Source organism: Triticum aestivum, chromosome 1B (assembly GCF_018294505.1).
Source record: "Triticum aestivum cultivar Chinese Spring chromosome 1B, IWGSC CS RefSeq v2.1, whole genome shotgun sequence".
Lineage (NCBI taxonomy): Eukaryota > Viridiplantae > Streptophyta > Magnoliopsida > Poales > Poaceae > Triticum > Triticum aestivum.
Genome location: NC_057795.1, coordinates 695,598,541 through 695,618,362, shown reverse-complemented (window position 1 = coordinate 695,618,362; position 19,822 = coordinate 695,598,541). Strand labels below are relative to the sequence as shown.

At 45.3% G+C, this 19,822-nt stretch overlaps 1 protein-coding gene across 3 annotated transcripts; it reads right to left on the bottom strand.

Annotated features, from left to right (window-relative positions):
• Positions 1–11,493: 11,493 nt before the first annotated feature.
• On the bottom strand, positions 11,494–15,981 carry LOC123149969 (DEAD-box ATP-dependent RNA helicase 15). Of its 3 annotated transcripts, XM_044569765.1 has the most exons (11): positions 15,758–15,957; positions 15,383–15,606; positions 14,123–14,295; positions 13,809–14,040; positions 13,612–13,730; positions 12,960–13,016; positions 12,689–12,873; positions 12,248–12,392; positions 12,064–12,147; positions 11,920–11,983; positions 11,494–11,829 (listed from the first exon to the last, which is right to left on the bottom strand). In XM_044569765.1, coding segments are annotated over exons 1-11 (1,296 nt in total). In that variant the 5' UTR covers positions 15,760–15,957; the 3' UTR covers positions 11,494–11,818. The 3 variants fall into 3 exon arrangements, 1 of the variants encoding a protein (XP_044425700.1); XR_006474892.1 differs by having other exon boundaries at positions 11,920–12,147; positions 15,758–15,981; XR_006474895.1 differs by lacking the exon at positions 15,758–15,957 and having other exon boundaries at positions 11,920–12,147; positions 14,123–14,428.
• Positions 15,982–19,822: the final 3,841 nt, after the last annotated feature.

The window sequence follows — 19,822 nt, the reverse complement described above, 5'->3', positions numbered from 1 at the left end:
TCTAAAAGTGTAATAGCTATTAGATTAGTATCATCTTTTGGTTTAGGTATACCATCAAATTCCAGATAAAGAACACCAGTGGAGATAGTGCCAGCTTATAAAAATCTCATAGCCAATACAATTAATTGTAGATCTAACCAAGTAGTCCTATTAAGTGGGCTGCAACTAATGAAAAACAGTTCATTTAGATATTTTAGGCTAACAGTCTATTCTGGACATTGCAACTGCGGCACACCCCTAGCTTTTCAACTGATGAACAGGGCTCACTGCCTAATTTTGCATAGCCAAGCAAACTTCATAATCCAAAATAATGTTAAGATACAATGTGGTGCTAAAATTTAGTGAACAGTCAAAAGTTGAACATCAAGTTAAGCAAGCAGAACAATTTACCAGAGCAATCTGTCCATTTGAGGACCTCATGGTTTTATCCATGCCTGTCTTGTAAGTCCATCTTAGTGATTCCATCAAGGAGCTCTCAGCGAGAATATCTAGGCTTGGGAAAGATCTGTCATGAGGAACGTAAAACAGTTAAGGTATGTGCATAACTTCACGAGGCCCTTGCATGGATGTACACAACTACAGGTAATAGATGATAACCACCTGAAATGTCTTCCTTTTGAAATCTTTAAAATATACACAAGATGTTCTAAAAGAAAAAAAATATTGTGAAGATTTACAATCAAAGACTGTTTTTATCTATAACAAACTCATATTCCCAAGAGATTCTTCATGGTGATGCACATGGGACATAGGGAACAACAAATATTGATGATGATAGTATTACCAGGTTGTACTTTATAGATTTATTAACTGTTGGCAATCTAAATTTTGACAAGCATGTGAAAAAATAAGTCAATGTAAACTTGCAGTAAGAGGATACAAATGTAAAGAGTGAATCCGTTCTCCACCATCATACTTTGACAATAAGTGTTGTATTAGATAATCCAATCCTCACTTCCATTCAAGAGTTTTGGAAGAAAGTGCACAAGGCAAGATTTAACCCTACTTACCTAAGCGAACACACCTGATTATTAACTAACACCATCTCGAAGTTGAATCATTGTGTTATGATTAATTTGCCTGAACAGTGACATGATTTAATCAAAGTAGTAAAAGATAACATGGTAACACTACTAGGGAAAAGCCTAGCAGCAGCGCGGGTTTTGGACCTCTCACTAGCGCGGGGACCGGCGCTACTAATAAGGCGCTACAGCTAACGTATAGCAGTAGCGCCTGTTGTCCCACGCTACTGCTATACATGCATAGCTGTAGCGCTCTTTAGAAAAGGGCGCTGCTGATATTATCTGCAGCGCTGTTTACTGGGAAGCGCTACTGGTAAGGCGGCGCTACTGCTAAATTTTCCCCCCTCGCTACTACTAGTTTTATTAGTTTCTATCCCTGCATATTTGTTTTGTATTTGTTTTTTATTTGAATAGGCTTTATACAATAATCTTTAGCATATCATACACATACAAATGTAATCATAGCATATACATACAATTAGTCTCATCAAATCATGTCATCATCATAATCATCATCCAACACAACAAAGTTGGTCTCTCGTCATCATCTCGAAAATAGCGATACAAGTCTCGATTACTTGCAAATACATCGTCATCCATCTAAACAATGATATACGCGAGAAGAGCTATCACTTTGAGTACATGAGTTTGTATCCCTCTCTCGCATTAGTGTGAACCTAAACTAACTACTGCATGTCGCTCGGGAACCGGAAACCGGTACACCTGGGCCTGACACTCCGGCCACTTGTCGTATATATACTCCTGGCGTAGCACTTATTCACCATCGATGATCTATGCACCTGCATCGTCACATGAGTCGATGATATGCAACATATATAGTTGAGCAACAGAAAGAGACAGACTTGGCAAAAATAGAAACAACATATCATAAGCATAAATAACAAAGTTCATCGTACCCCGAAATGCCCTAACTAGAGTGATTTTCGCTAGTCGAGGAGGAGGACGGTTTAATTACATCACAAATAAAGTTTCACCGTGCATAACTCAAAGTTTTGTCATACAGAAAGTATGGACTAAACGGACACATTGTCATATATCGACAATCACTCCAACATGTCGTTCCATCCATCCAAGTTAGGGAGATAGTCCCCGAGCCTAGTGAAAGGCTTCAGGTCGAGACGCTAAGCGGCTACCCGTGTTCGGACGTCTAACCGCGACATTTGTCCTTTTTCGTAGAACATCCCTGTTTTTCCGACGACCTCCTTCATGAAGATTTGGGCAAGTTCGCGCTGGATGTGATAGAACTCGGCTCGAAGTCGATGATCCTCGATATCTCCTATGTTCTTTACCCATTGCAGAATATGGGAATCACCGGATCTAGGTGACATGCGAAGGTTCTGGTGATCCCGTCTGTACTCCAGCATGTGGTGTAGGACATAGAATCCATCATTAAGAGAATCGTTCGGTTGCTGGATGCAGCAGAAGTCGGTCTTATGGCCGAAGGCGACCCTGCCGTCCCTTCTCTTCTTGTCCCTGACCTCTCCACCCCCTGCTTGGTAGTAAAACATAGCACTGTCGAGAACATCCTTGATGTGGGTGTAATCCTTTTTGTGAATGTTCTTCGAGGAGTCCAAGTAAAGAGCGTGGGAGAATCGGGGGTAGAGGATGATGAGGACGGCGCGCCCGCCGCTGCGCAAAATAAGTACACCTCAAATTAATTAGCCTCCACCGTGCAAATGAATGATTGAAATCGAAGGAAGGATAGCAGCGCGGATGACTTACACGGGATGATAAGGCATGAGAATCGCCTCCTTGTCCTTATTGGCGAGCATGAAACTGACGATGTAATCCCTTGCGTATTCACGGTGCTCTGCGCAGACTCCCAAGAAGCCCTCGTGCATGTAGTACGGGTCAGCGACACAGATATGAGATATCTGCTCAACCCCGATGATGTAGTTCATGTGCAAGGCATAAAGGCGGACAAACGTAAAATCCAGCTTCTTCACGTGAAACATGTCGAATATGTAATCGAATCGGAGGAAGAACTTATCCGCGGGGAAGCTATCGACGTACGACATTTGCCGCGGAATGTTAACCACGTAGAGTGGGTATCCTGGATCTTTCGAGGCGATGAGGCCTTTCTCTACCCGCAGCACATCGTCATGAAATCTCCTTAGATCGCCGAATCTGACCCGTAGCGCTTTTGCAAGTATGATTGGTTGACCGGGGATATGCCATTTATCCGCATCGGGGATATCTATATGGTCCTGAAGCCGAGGCTGCTGAGGCGGCTGGATCATAGAATCAGCTTTTTTGCCTTTCCTCGCTCTCTTCCTAGACTTCTTTACTACCGGAAGGTCGTCCATAATACGTTGAGATGGCAATTCAGGCACCGACTCATGACGCTCAAACCCTGAGGAGGCGCCAGTATAGACATACTATTCAGCGCCACCGTCGTCCTCATCCTCATCCATGGCGACGTCATCAGCGACTAATGGAGCCTCCTCCTTACCCCGTCTGCTATCACCCAACCCGACACCCGACGCTAATTGGGTAGGTGGGGTGTTGATGTTCATACCTTGCTGAGGTTGCGTGCTCGTGGGTGTGCTCCCGGCCGCCTCCATACGAAGCAGACTCTTCGGCCACAACAGGACCCACCTATTGCAACAATCACCAAGCCGCGGCGGTGTCTCATCGTCATCCCCCACTAGTATTGGAGGAGGCAAATTCTCGTGGCCCGGTTTGACACTGGCCACGGAAACCTCGAAGACGTTCGGGGGGATCGGCCTGCTGTGGAACAATGGTTCCTTCGGCTCCATTATCATCGCCTTCCCCACGTCCACCTTCTGGTCGCCGATGGTGTATAATATGGTGCACAGGGTTTCGTCGGCCTACAAAGAAAAGTCTGCGACGTGAGACATCCGAAAGGCAACGAAAACGGGAGATTATACATTTATATTGAAGGGGGCCGGTGTGACAGATACCGTGAGGGCGTCGAGCTCAGCCAAAGACGAAGCACCACCGAGCACGTCCGGTGCGGGAGCAGGTGCGGGAGCCGGTGTGGGAGCAGGTGCGGGTGCAACGCTGGTCGAGCTGCTCCCCAATAAGTCAGCAAGGGGAAAGTCCTTTGCATTTTTTTCTGGATTTTGCCTTGTCCAAGTGAAAACGCCCGTCACCAAGGAAGTAGACAAATCTCCAAACACCTATTTTGCGGCAGCTACCGCTGTTGCGACTGTCTGAGATGATTTCTTCTCAACCGCAATCTCAACCTTCTTGTCGATGTTTTCTTCAGTTAACCTTCGTCTTTCCTTTCTCTCCTCCGTGGTCTCACGGTAGTACTTCTTCCACGTGGCGCCGTCTCCGACACCGTGCACGCGTCCGTACGACGGTCGAGTGTCCACCGGTTGTCGTTTCAATATGTTCAACGCCCGGTTGAATGGAGTGTCCCACTTGGGCCTCGCCAATGCCTCAGACGGCGAGTCGCTTTCGGCCGCAATCCGGTGTTGCTCTTTCTGCAAAAGGCACAAGGATCGTTTACAAATATGACTAACATGTGCAGTCGAATTGATCAGAAACTAAAATTACCAGCAGTCTTATGAACTCCGTAATGACCGGTTTTGTCTCGTAAACCTTCTTCACTGGGTCCCAACGGTGTCGGGCCCTGAGGACGCCACGCTCCTGCACGACGGTGAAATCCGCCAAGGGGTCTGGGATGCCCAGACTCGCGGCTTACGCGTCCTCCTTGGCCCATTTGGACCTCTTTCCGCCGTAACCACGGCTTCCGAGGTGGTGGCTCCCAATGTTCCTCTCTTGAAGCTCCTTCATGTACTTAGACTTTTTTTTGGCATCTTCGGCCTCGCAAGCCTCCTTGAATATTTGAAACTGATCTTCCGTGATTGTCGGATTATCCTTTACAATCTCGGAGTAGGGTTCCTTCTTGTCGATGATCCTTGCTTTCACTCGAGTTTTCCAGGCGGCCAACGCGTCGCTAAACTTGGTCATGGCGTGTTTGTTTATCTTCTTCATTGTCGGGTCCTCGTCTGGATCTTCATTATCCTTCTCATTCCGGCCCGGGAACAAGAATATCTGGTGAAACTTCTTTAGGAGGGAGCTCCTCATATTTTCTATCTTCTGTAGTTTCTCATCGTTGATGGTGGCGGTTGTCCGTACGATGCAGCCTATTTGGTTGCCGTAGCATCGACGTGCTTCCTCGGGCGCCTTTGGCTCAAAAAAGCCGTCGTCCACCTCCGTGACCACCAGTCTAGTAGTCCTGAGTTTGTTAGGAAGCCGTTGCCTCTTTGCTTTCGGTTCTACACCGGCTCCGCTCCCCGAGGCAGCACCGGTCTCAGTCTCAGCGCCGGTCTCAGTCTCAGCACCGGTCTGCGTGTCGGTCTCAGTCCCCGATGCCACCGGTGGGCCCAGCAACAACATCGGTTGATCGTCGGTAAGGATAAAAAATTCGTCAGTCGCCCGGTAGATGTCGTCGCAATCACCAGAACCCTGTCATTCATCGTTGCTAGCCATGTTTCCTATGATTAAATCTAGTCAATTAATTCTACACCTAATAAAATGAATAATGACATAAAAAGGCCTATTGTTTTGCAGGAATGTTGACTCCTTCCTGGTGCAGCAAATCCCGGGCACTCGATATGTCCTAGTTGTACAAGTCATGCCGAAATTCATGGAAAATTTCGGCATGACCTTTGCTAAAAAGTGGACAAATCGAGAACCTGAAATTTGCCAGAACAGAAATGAATCAACATTCCAGCAAAACATAGGCCACTCAGCATCATTCCCTGGAAACAGTGTTCAAATATCGCTCTTCGACACCGCAACACATGTCCAAATATACACGAGCAACCACATGTCCAAATTTCACAAGCTAATTCAAAAACAAAGTGTAGAAGAAAATTCATTTAACTACTAATAGAACAAAATTCAGTTAACTTTAGTGCTCTATAATGATGAAAGGAAAAAAAAATTCAGTTAACTACTAATTTCATTCATTTAGGTTATTCATTTAACTTCACCTAATTAACCTACTGTACCACTACTACTAGCAGCACTACTAACCTAATTAACCTAGCAAAACTCTAGTGCCCTAACTGAAAAACATCTAATTAACATCTACTAGTACCACTATTGCCCTAACCTAATTAACAACTAGTATCACTATATACTATACAAGCAGCATCTACCCTAATTAAACCCTACTGCCCTAACTAACTTTTGTTGTAAACCAAATTTTTGGCTCTGAACTAATTTTTGCTCTAACATCTACTACTTAACATCCTTTGCTCTAAACTAAATTTTTTGCTATAAACAAACTTTTGCTCTACTAATTTTTTCTCTAAAATGCAGAGAGAGAGAGGAGTGGGGGGGAGGGGTGGGGGACTTATAGAGAGGGGAGAGACGGTGGCGGGGAGGTGCTCGGTGACGGAGGCAGGGGCGGAGAGGGCGGGCTCGGGCACGGGCAACGGCGGTCCTGGGCGGGCTCGGGCGGCGGTGAGGTGGAGGGCGGCGACGGTAACGTTGAGGGCGGCCTCGGGCGGCGGCGGTGAGGCTGAGGGCGGCCTCGGGCGGCGGCGGTGAGGTTGCAAGCGTCCACGCCGGCAGGAGACGGCGGCGAAGTGGGGCGACGGCGAGTTGGGGAGACAGCGGCGAGGGCGAGGGATTTGGGGAAGAAGTGGTGGCCGGGGGGGAAACCGCTGTTTAAGTGAAACGTAACGGTAGCGCGTTTCCGAAAACACGCTATAGCTAAGTTGGCTACAACGCATTTCCTGAAACCCGCTACTGCTATTCCTTTCTCCTTTTTTCCCTTTTTTCTTTTATTTTTCTTTACATTTTATTTTTTCCTTTCTCCTTTTTCTATTTCTTTCATTTTCATTTACTTTTCTACTTGCTTTCATTTTATTTTATTTCCGTTAGTTGTAGCGCCTTACACATAAACGCGCTGCTACATTTACTTCCCGCATCCACTGTTTGAGTTGGCGGTGCGAAGTATGCAGAGAAGCACCACCGTCAACGCAAAGGACCTCTGTGGCTTTCTGAAACTCCTGGTCGTCGGCTTCATCGTCATCTACGTCCTCGTCGCTGTCTTTGTCTTCATTCTTGTCGCGGCCACGGGGAGGTCTGTCTCCTTGCCGCTGCTTGGCCTTGTCGCGGCGTCCTCCCCGGCTAGGTCGCTTCTTGCCAGCTCCTCTAGCACCTTCCTGGGCTTTCTCCTTGTCTCGCCGCTCGTATTCAGCTCTCTGCTGTTCTACAAGCTGCTCGACTTTCTTACAGCTCTGGAGGTCATGGCCCTTGGTGCGGTGGATCTTGCAATACTATTTGTTGGAGCTATCCTGCTTGTCGGCGACCGCTACGGCTTGGTCGTTGGCGCCTCCGGCAACCTCCTTGCCGGAGCCGACAACCTTGGCGGCACCTCCGCTGCCGGACTGCTCGACAACTAGCACATCTTTGCCTTTCTTTTTTCTGTTATTCCGCCTCCGGCCCTTCCTTGCCGGAGCGGTCTCCTCACTGTCAGACTCTGCTCCCACATCCTCTCCTGGGAGTCTCCTTCCTTCTTCAGCGCGTGCACACTTGTCGGCCAGGGCGTAGAGCTCGCTGACGTCCTTTACCTTGCACATCGCCATCTCCTCCCTCATCCTGCGGTTTCGCACATTCTGATGGAATGCACTGATCACCGCGGCAGGGTGGACGTCGGGGATGTTGTAGTGCACTCGACTGAATCTCTGGATGAACTTGCGCAAGGACTCTCCCTCCTTCTGGGCAAGCAGGTGGAGATCACTCTCCTGGCCATGAGGCTTGTGGCCGCCCGTGAAGGCGCCAACAAACTGGTTGCAAGCGTCCACGCCGGCAGGAGACGGCGGCGAAGTGGGGCGACGGCGAGTTGGGGAGACAGCAGCGAGGGCGAGGGATTTGGGGAAGAAGTGGTGGCCGGGGGGGGGGGGGGACCGCTGTTTAAGTGAAACGTAACGGTAGCGCGTTTCCGAAAACACGCTATAGCTAAGTTGGCTACAACGCATTTCCTGAAACCCGCTACTGCTATTCCTTTCTCCTTTTTTCCCTTTTTTCTTTTATTTTTCTTTACATTTTATTTTTTCCTTTCTCCTTTTTCTATTTCTTTCATTTTCATTTACTTTTCTACTTGCTTTCATTTTATTTTATTTCCGTTAGCTGTAGCGCCTTACACATAAACGCGCTGCTACAAAAAATTAGCGGCAGGGCTGTTTCTAAAAGAGCGCTACTACTATGTGTAGCCGATCGGCTTAGTGGTGGGAATATTTGTAGTAGCGCTTTTAGGCCGGGACGCGCTACTGCTATATGTGTATCTGCAGCGCGGTTTTTTGGCGCGCGCTACTGCTAAAATTCTGTGTATAGGCTTTTCCCTAGTAGTGTAAGGCTATTTGATCAAAGACCCCATGGTTGGTTTATTCACACATACATTTTCTACTACTGATATTTCTATAATTCCTATGGCCATCAAAAACAACATCCTATTTTTCAACCTCCTCCATAACTTCTAGCACTGATTGAGGTATACACTTATTAGGGGTGGGCTTGTTTCATGTAGATTAGTGGATAAGTAGAGAAAAATAGTACCTAGAAATTCTTTGCAATGAGCTTCAGCTCTTGTAACCCACTTTCTAAGTGTTCCTTTTATTTGGTACATGTTCTAAGTAGCAATCTTAAGAAAATTCATTCTGCAGAAAGTAGGACCAGACACAGCAAGCCAGCCGCGTGGGTACCATTCTGGTGTGTCGATCTGCAAACCAAGACATGAGCAGTAGGACAGTGGCACCATAGACCTTTTCCCATTCGAGTTACCCATGGAATGTTATTTCCTTCCTCCTGTCCCAACATCACTCACTGAGAAGTCCATGGAGTCTCCGCTTATAGTTTGCCAATTGGTCTCTCAATCTGTCATCTAACTACTCACTCTGTAAACTAATACAGTGATCTAAACGCTCTTAATTATATTGGTTTACGGAGGGAGTAGGAAGTGAAAATTATTAATAAATTCCTAAACCAAGTTCAGAAAACCTAAAGTGATCTGTCCTGGTGCCCCACCACTCGGACGAGCTCGGCGTCCTCCTGATATGAAAATGATGGGGTGGATCCACACGGACTCAGCACGTAAGCTCTAGTCATACTCGATGAGAAACCACTCCGTCACACCAATGCTTAGCGTCACTGCGAAATTGTGCAACGGAATATATAGGTCCACGGGGTACCCACCAGAACAGCGTCGCGTCGCGTCGCATCCTCCACCCCACTGGTCATGGCGAGCTCTGTGACATGCCCTTACGGACAGCCACACCTCCTCGCCCAGTCACATTTGTCGCTCGCTGCCCTGCCTTTACTTCATCTTCGGTGCTCGCCGGTCACGGGGATGGCAAACGTGAGGCGAACGGCGACGGCAGGCGATGGTGGATGAGCAGAGAGGAGAGGAAAGGACATGGCTTTGTGTCATGGGTGCTGGTGGGGGGGGATGAGAATAGACAGTGGGCCAAATGTTGATGTCGAGGCCGACCGGCGTTGTGGTATTCCAAACGAGGTTGATGGAGTGAGGTGGTTGCAGCCCCAAGAGGGACCAGACCTGTGCCGCGCGTCGGCCAAGGATGGCGAGGTGCGTCGCATCCTCATGAGTGATGTCGCACTGCGGACAGTCCGAGCCAGAGGAGAGATGGTCTTGCGATGTAAGTTCGCCATCTTGCTAAACCTATCACGACAAAGAAGAAGCCAGCCGAAGATCTTGTCCTTGGTAGGAGCCTTGGATCTCCCGATGTGCCCCGCGTTGAGATCGATCTTGTGGTCGGAGGAGACCACTGAGTAGGCGCACCTCGAAGAGAACGGGGAGCCGTGGGTGAGGAACCTGTCGTCGGGCGCATCACTGGCGGCAACATCTTGCAAAAAAGACAAAACAAACGCAAGCTCTATAGAAGCAACATTGGTTAGGCGGTTTTGCAGAGTAGCGAGTAAACCATTCTGCATGACATGTGATGCCAGAACTGAGGGTGAGATTGAGATGGAGACGGAGAAGAAGTGTGGGTAGGTGTCTGCGAGCGGAGTTGGGAGGAGACAAGCCAGAAGAAGGTAGAGGTGCCATTGTTGGCAAGGACATGAGATTTTGCGTTCGTTTAATATTCTCCATAGGTAGGGGGTTGTGTAGTTTGTTTTCGAAGTCAAGAGAGTAGTGATGGAAATACCATCGGGAGTCTGAAGCCATACAGGGTTCTGGCAGAGTCTTTTTTGGGGAGGAGGATCATGTGGGATCTGTTGAAGCACTCGACATCCACCCGCAAGTTGGCGAAGTCATCGAAAAAATGAAACATGATCAGTTTGATGTTGTGCCAAAATTTCGGTAAAAACCTGGTCCAATGCCATCGGGCCCGGGTTGGCATTCACGTCCATCTTAAAGAAAGCTTCTTGAATTTACTGAGTGGAGAAGTCGAAGTCTAAGTGGCATAACTGAGGAAATTGCACCGGATAGAGGTCGGATAGGCGAAAAAGCCGCAGGTTGTGGAAGAAGTTGTGAAGGATGGTAGCCTTATTATCATGGGCAGAAAACTCCATCCCATTTTCCTCGATGTTCTTTTTTGCGGAATCTTTGAGAAGCGGAAACATGAAAGAAAAAAAATCACATTTTCGTCACCGTCGACAACGGTTATGACTTCCACCCTTTGCTTCCAGAAGAGAACTATGTGTGTGACAACCCGTCGAAGAGATTATGTATGCATGGCATAACTCGAGCCGGTTCTTATCGGTCCAAATGATGTGACCCAACCCTGATTTGTTCATTGAACCAAAGGAGGTCGCGTCACATCAAGCACAAGCACTCGAACACCTGACACTCAACAGGGTCGGAGGTCACTTAGAGAATAAGGGGAAGAACACAACCAACACAGAGCTCACTAACATGCACCGAGTAATCACAATGCCGAAAGCACCCAATAGTAGTTTCATCCAACAGAAGGCAAGAAGGCTAGAGTTAGAAGTGATCACATCCCAACCACCATATTTGTAACACTTGAGGACTTGTATTCCTTGATTTCATTTCACATCAATAAGAAGAGGATATCCTCGGCCTCTCTTTTCAATAAGCATTCTATCACTATTTGTACGCCTGACTATATGGTAACATTTTGGCACAAGAACGGATGGCTCGGACGTTTAAGGATACACAAGAACGGATGTTAAGATTTGTCCTGCACGCACGCCAGATAAGAGCTACGGCTTTGTCAAAAATGCCGAAAAGGTTAGAGATTCTATTATAATAAACTATATACAAATATATGTATTATTATTATATAGAATCTTAAATCTCTTATGAAGGACTTATATTTAGATTATCTTAATTGTTTGTCACCTGATTTTCATTTCGGTTAAAAATGCATTTGTTGGCCATGAGAAAATAGACTCACATGCAGCAGCAGAAGCAGAAAAAGAGATGTAACAAATTTTTTGCGAGGATGGAAAACAAGAAACAAAAATATAATCTGGGATATGATAAATAATAATATGACGATATAATGATGGTTTGAAAACTACGGTAATAATCATGATTTTTAAAATTTCAAAGCAAACCATGCATCATACATCCATCCAATTCTAGCACAAGTAAAATCATTTCATCATTTGGCCTAAGTAACAAACCAACATCTCTCAGACTAAATAACAGACAGACTAAATAGGGTACAGCTGCTGCTCCTGCTGCCTCCCTCCCTCGGCAGCAGGGCAGGGCAGGGCAGGCAAAAAACAGCATCACTTCAAGCAAAACATTCAAGGATTCCATCTTCTCCTTCCGTCCTCCTTGCAATGTCGGCGCGGGTCTACGACGGCACTGCAATATCATGCCATGGAGAAACAAACAAATCAGAGACAGCAGATTATACATTCCAAACAACCCACCAGCTATCTATGCGCCACTTACTGTATGTTGAAGTGTCAATCTGCTCAGGCAGCTCCTTGATGTCCACCTCAAACCGTTCTTGCACCTTCATTCATTCATAAAACAATCTTCCTTGTCACTCCACTTGATCAAAATCATGCAATCCAAAAACAGAGATGGACCAACCTGGTTAAGGACGTCCGAGTCCGAGGCCGACGAAACAAAAGTTATGGCGAGTCCCTTGGTGCCAAAACGCCCAGCCCTTCCAACCTGCATGCATGCATCACCACCAAGTTAGCTTCTAGGTTACCTAGAGCAGCAGCAGCATCCCAACCAAGCAAGGAACATGCACGCATGCATGGAGTATTACCCTGTGCAAGTAGGTATCAGCTGAATCAGGCATGTCATAGTTTATCACAATGTTGACACGCTCAATGTCGATCCCTCTGCCAACCAAATCCGTCGCCACAAGAATCCTCTTGTGCCCTTCCTTGAAGTTCTTGTATCGGGTCAGCCTGCAAAATTAACAACCAAGTGCCGTAATCATTATTACTATTATTAGTATATAGCACAAAATAGCATCTCATCTGCAGCACCAGTTGATAAATAATTCACAACTACGTATTTCATAGGTTAGAAAAGATGGTTATATGTATATGCAACCATATGCTTCTTCCCACACAGGCACAACAACCAGGAGAAACAACTACCAACAAATTTACACACAATTTGAGCAAGAGAACAACAAGACCACCATACTACAACAACTGGCAATTCAACAACATGAAGCAGAGAGCACATATATATATACCTCTCTTCCTGGGTCATGCCAGAATGGATGCAGATTGAAGGGAAGTTGCATTCACAAAGCAACTTGTTCAGCTCTGCAGCCCTGCTAACGCTCTTCACAAATATCACAACTTGGTTGAAATCGAGAGCATCCAAGAGATCGTTCAATTTTCGGTTCTTCTCTGACTCTGTCAATTTTATGTAGTGCTGCAAAAACAAGACAGTATAATCACACAGTTGAACAAAAACTAGTGAAATGAACGTGCAAAACAGTGTAAAACGACAAAAGCTACCTGAACAAGACCGTGAAGGGTCAACTTTGCCTCATCATCAACATAAATTTCCATAGGCTGTAAGGGAACAAATGGTAGATGAAAGAAATTAGCATTCCAGCATCAATCTACAGGTACATTCCAAGTATCTGAATTCCTTCATCTTCAGAAGATGCTGCCCCCGCGTGGAACTTCAGTTCTGCACTGTTGCACACCATGTTTGTTCCAATCAAGTTCATCAGCCATTGCAACAGTGCATCACAGACAATTCCAGGCTGACATATGGCAACATTGAAAATGAGAACCAGAACCACCACCAGCTAAACTCCACTGAAACTCCACATCCACCAGCTAACTCCATATGTGCGTGACTAAGTGCAGCAAACTAAGAGTCCAGATAGTTAACCTCCAGACTGGTTCCCAACAGAAACTGACCACAGCTACTGACAGATACCCAAACCAATTGAAAGACTCATAAATGGCTTCCACGGTATTGCCCTATGCAAGGTAGTAATGGAAAACAGAAGAAAAAAACGACTTGACGAGAGAACTCTATACATGTAAGATTACAAAAAACAAGGACAAACCTATTGATAACTGATAACCAGTGGAGGACACGACTTAAATATGATGCACTGTGCAATTGAGATAAGACATTAGGCAGGGGCATTACATCTTGCATAAATTTCTTGCAAATGGGACGGATCTCCTTGCTGAGAGTTGCCGAAAACATCATGACCTGCTTATCATGAGGTGTCATCTTGAAAATCTCCTGGACATCCCTCCGCATGTCTGCAGAATGCATACATATTTGTCATCCAGTCAAGGGCATAATGATATGATAGCAGCAAGTGAAGGATGACAAATTACCCAGTGACTCAAGCATCTTGTCACACTCGTCAAGAATGAAATGCCTCACATTCTTCAAAGAGAGGTCCTTGTCTCTAGCTAGAGCTAGAATCCTCCCAGGTGTGCCCACAACAATGTGGGGGCAGTCGTTCTTGAGCAAATCCTGATGTTTCTTGATGTGAACACCTCCATAGAATACAGCAACCTTTAATTCAGGCAGAAATTTGCTGAACCTCTCGAACTCGTTGCAAATCTGCACAAGACAAGGGCGGCAAATGAGCAAACAAGGGAGAAAATGTGTGGGAATAGAACAAAGCATATATTCATAAACCCACCTGGTAAGCCAGCTCTCTGGTGTGGCACAATACGAGCGCTGCCACCTGACCAGCAGTAGGATCGATCTGCTGGAGAGACGACAGGACAAAGACAGCAGTCTTCCCCATCCCAGATTTTGCTTGGCAGATGACATCCATTCCGAGGATTGCTTGAGGGATGCACTCATGTTGCACTGATGTGGAGGAAGGAACCAAATAAAATCGGAGCAGCACCCCAGTGAGTAAAAAGTGAAGCTTCTGGGTCCCGGGTTAATGGAAAGTTTTACCATATTTCCCTCCAACGGGAAATGTCAGGAGAAAGTATACCTGCATACATACCAGCAACGAAAGAATATCATCAACAAGCTGACTAAATAAAGCTGAGAACAACAAAGTTGAAAAACGATGGACTAGGTAATATAGCAAAGTTGACTAAGTAAAGCTGAGAATAGCAAAGTTGGTTCAGTTGACTTTGTTCATACTCCATACATCCAGTTCCAAAACCAATGTTTGAAAAAGCAGAAAGTGTAAGCTTAAGTGTTTAAACTTGGCCAGAATTTGACTGGATAAAATGCACAGGAAAATAGGAAACATAGCACCCAAAGTGCAGTCCACACCATAGCAAATACTACACATGAGATTCACACAGCAAGCAAAACAACAAACAACAACAAAAAATGCAGTTGAGTTGAATTAGACATGTAGCCTAATAGAGATCATGTGGCCAGGATCTGAAGGAAATAGTTGCCGAACACACTAAAGTAATAAGGTAAATGGCATATTGCCATTTCACAATCAGAAGTGTAGTTCTGAAAAAGCCCGATTCCGGCCAAAAATTTTGCTACATTATTGAATCTGTTAGCTTGGCTTAAAGCTTAACTTAAATTGACAGGTTACAAGTATGTTATTGTAAACATGTTATGTTGAGCACCTATTAATTAATTAATAGGGTCGGTATGTTGCAGTTTACGCATCTCTTGTTAATTTGGTTGGCATGTTTTTCGCATTTATTTAACAGAGACAAGTAATTAATTATTCCTAGACTAAATGGCGAAATGAATTAGGGTCGAAACCTAATTTTCTACACTAGTATTGAAACAGTTAGATTTGTTTACATTGACAGGCTACAAGTATGTAGATGTTATGTTAGCATCTCATTATTAATTTGGTCGATTTTCGCAGCAGGGTGAAATTTTCTTTATTCAAGTAGTAATTAATTAATGGACGGCTAAAGTCGAGAAAAAAAGTATAGTAGGTGGATGGATATATGAGGGGGCTTGCCTTCGGAGGGGTGCTCGAATCCGCAGTCCTGGATGGCCCGGAGCAGCTCGGGCTTGAGGAGGAAGTCGCGGAATCCGGAGCTGTGGATGCCGACGTAGCCCTTCTTGGCCTGGGCGGCGTCGGCGGCGGGCTTGGCGGAGGAGGCGTCGAGGGCCTTGTCGTCGTCCTCCTCGTAGTCGAGCAGCTCCTCCTCGTACACGTCGTTCTCCTTGGCCTCTCCCATCCTGAATGAAAACCAAGCTCTCTCGTGTCAATTCGATTGGATTGGATTCGATTCGATTCGATTCGATTCAAACAAACCCTAGATTAGATTAGCCTAGCTAGAAACCAACCAACCAACCAACCAGATCTCGACCGAGAGAGAGAGAGACTCACATGGATGGATGGATGGATGGATCCGGCAGGTAGGGGGGGGAGGGGCGAGCTGCAGAGAAAGATCCGGCGCGGCGGCGCTAGGGTTTTGGGTGCCTGCGGCTGCGGGGAGGGGAGGGGAGGGGAGGAGAGGATAGGGTTCGAGCGAGCGATTTCTCCTTGGCTTTGGGCTCCGCTAGGGTTGGGATTGGATTGGATTGGATTGGAAGGATATATATCCATGGCGGGCATGGAGGCAGGATAAACAGGCCTGTGGTGCTACTAAAATGGGCTTCTCTCCGTCCCAGGCGGTGGCCCAGTATCTTTTCTTCTACTCTGCTCTACTCTCTCTCTCTCTTGTGGCCATTTTTTTTTCTTCCAAAAAAAAAAAAGGATCTTTCTCGGAATCGGCGTCCTGGTGCCCACGCTTGAGCGAGCGCCGCCTCCGACTCACCGACCCTACTACACATCAGACAAGACCTGCTACTTTGAAGCCGAAGATCAACTACCCACAGCGGTGGGCGTGGAGGCGCATCCTCACGGGCATGGGTTGTCCAGCACACCAGCTTCTTGTGTCCGCGTTTTCAAACTGCAGTTTCAATCCATAAATGAAAAATGGGTTGGATGGGGCTGGGTGGTTTGGTCTCGATTATGGTGGTTAAAGTTTGGATTGGATTGGTTCGGATGAAAGAGGCAGAATCTCGTACGTATGGTTTGGGCTGGATTCAATCTGGTTTTGAAACTATTCACGGGTTTACTCCCTTTCATTCTTCTTATATCTTAGCTGCTTGAGGATGAGCAAGACTTTAGCTTGGGGGAGTTGATGCCTCGATATTGTGCTACTTTTATTACAAGGTTTTGATGTGGCTTCCATCGAGTTTTTGTTATCTCCCGCCTCTTTCTAACGCTAACCTTTTAAGAAAGAAGAAAACTTGTTTTTCCTTTGATGTGCAAAACAAGTATACTTTTGGAACAAGGAAACCAATCAACATCCCATCAATTGAACCTAAATAAATGGGGCAACTTTCATGTTGGACAAAAATGCACCAGAACATTAGATCACAATACCACGTCTGCTCGGAGCAGTGACGATCATACCACCCCCCGCCAGGTCCACCTCAACACGAACAACTTTAGTGAAGGGGAGCACACCATCAGAGAGACGCAGCCGCCGCCACACCATGCAAAACAGAGGGAGAATATATCCGAAGAAGAAGAACCGTTGAAGGTCATTCCTTCTCATTCACCCATCTACATTACCTATTCACCATGACATCACAAAAGGGAGAAGAATTCTGATACGTCTCCAACGTATCTATAATTTTTTATTGTTTCATGCTATTATATTATCAATATTCGATGCTTTATATACATTTATATGCTATCTTATATCTTTTTGGGGACTAACCTATTAACCCAGTGCCCAGTGCCAGTTCTTGTCTTTTTGCTTGTTTTTTACTTTTCAGAAAAATAAATATGAAACAAAATCCAAACAAGATGAAACTTTACGGTGATTTCTTCTGGACCAGAAGGGACCCTATAAGGCTCGAGACGAGGCCAGAAGACTTACGTGTGAGTCACGAGCTCACTAGGCGCGCCCTAGGGGGTGGGCGCGCCCCCTGAGCTCGTGACTCCCACGCAACTCCATTTGACATAATTGCACCTCTATAAACTGCCAAATATTCCCAAACCAACAGTGAGCCAACAGAAAAACAGCTTTTATGCCGCCGCAAGCTTCTGTTCTTCCGTGATCCCATCTGGAGGCCTTTTCCGGTTCTCTGCCGGAGGGGGAACCAATCACGGAGGGCTTCTACTTCATCCTTACTGCTTTTTCCGATGATGCGTGAGTAGTTCATTATAGACCTACGGGTCCATAGCTAGTAGCTAGATGATTTTTTCTCTCTCTTTGATCTTCAATACAATGTTCTCCTCGATCTTCTTGGAGTTCTATCATATGTAATCTTCTTTTGCAGCGTGTTTGTTGTGATCCGATGAATCGTGGGTTTATGATTGGAATATTCATTGAAAGTAAATGAGTCTTTTCTGAACTTTATTATGCATGATTGTTATAGCTTTGTATTTCTCTCTGATCTATTCGTTGGTTTGGCCAACTACATTGATTTATCTTTAGTAGAAGACGTGTTTTGTAATGGGTTCAATCTTGCGGTGCTCTATATCATAGTTGAAAGTGCAAGTGGCACTTATACTATGTTTTGGTGTGTCATTTTTGCCCAGGGTCTTCTTCTACCCGTCTTCTCCACGGCTCACCTGTCTAGCTTAGTTGTTGCGTGCATTGCATGCTTTATTAAGTTTGGAATAATGTGTCATTTTTGCTCCTCGTTATTCCTAATCATGGCAATACAACGTACACAAGAAATAATAAAAATTACAACCATATCCATAAGCCACCTAGAGACGACTACAAGCACTAAATCGAGCCAAATGAGGGCCGCCATCATCGCCTCTTCCTGATCGAGGCCAACAAAATTTGTTGTAGTAGGCACTAGGAAAGTCGTTGAGTTAAGACCCCATAGGATCAACGCACAAGAACAACACCCGCCGTCGATGAAGAGTATCGTAGATCAAAAGGATTCAACCTGAAGACGCACGAATATAGAGAAACAATGACTAGATCCGAGCAGATCCACCAAAGACAGATCCTCTGAAGACAGACCACCAGTATGAGGGCTAGACGGGGAGAATCTTATTTCATCTTCAGGAACCGCCGCAACGGCTAAAGTGGGCAAGAAATAGCCAAAGAAAGAGATGTGCAATGATCATTGTAAAAGCAAATAGAAATGCAGTATGAACATAATAATTTTCAGACAATTAAGAAGAATATATATTTTAAATAGTTTGCTTACATTCTGGTATGCAGTTGGCCTCCGCGCTAATTGACGCAACGTGTCATCTAATAAAAAAGGACTTCAAAGCAAAGTCAATTGAACGACCTATATTAGGGAGAAAATTAATTGCATGTTGATATTAGGTAGGATATCAATTACGTGCTAATTACATGTATGATGTAGATGTTAATTTTTAGTATAATGTTAATTGCATGCTAAATTTGTGTTGAAGCAATATAGGACGTTAGATTGACATGATTTAAGGACCGAGATTATTCGGATATGTCCATTTGGATCTTTTTATATTTAATTTAATATTAATATATAATAAATCCCAAAGATTCCCGCAATATGTGCTTTGATTGTGGATTAATGGCGCACTTTACTCCTTGCCCTGGACTCCCCTAATTGAGTTGGTATAAACATCGTCTGCATATATGAACTTGAGCGTTATCTGAACGCTTTTATATTAGTTTACAGAGGGAGTACTATATAGTAGTAGTAGATGAGCACCAGACGCAGCACTCCTAGCAGACAACGATGGCTAGATCTATGAACCCCTTGCACACAACGATCGTACTCTGAGTGCTTCTTCTCGTCTTCTTGGCTAATCATGGGCAAAGTAAGTACTGTCAGCTAGATAATCACCAGACTTATTCTTATTGTCCCACCTCAGTTAATTTGACTTTCCGTTCAATTTTCTTTCTTGGAATTTTTGGTGCACACGGTTACTTGGGATGCTTACGGTTAATTATTCGCCAAGTGATTGTGTATGGATTGCATGCTACTCCTACTTGATAGTAATTAGCATGAAGATTAACATTTTGTTTTCTATTCCACAGGCAGAAACTTGGATCCAGACATGGGAAACGGCAGTAAGATAATTTACCCAGGCGATCCCTGCCGAGCTGGATCCTGCGCAGACATGCCGGGGTGTTACTGCTGTATGAGCGACAACATCTGCCACCCTTCACTCGTCACGTGCATGAAAACCTGTGCACCCTCCCGTCTAATCTAGTTGTGTGCATTGTATGGTTTATTAATTTATAAGTCTGGAATAATGTGTAACTTTTGCTCCTCAGTTATTCGGCAATCTAAATAAAAAAAGAGTTGATGATTAAGTTCTCCTTAAAAACTTCATGATAACACGTCGAACACCAAAAATAATAAAAAATACAGATCTCTAGACCTCCTAGCGACGACTACAGGCACTAAAGTGAGCTGAAGGCACCGTTATCATCGC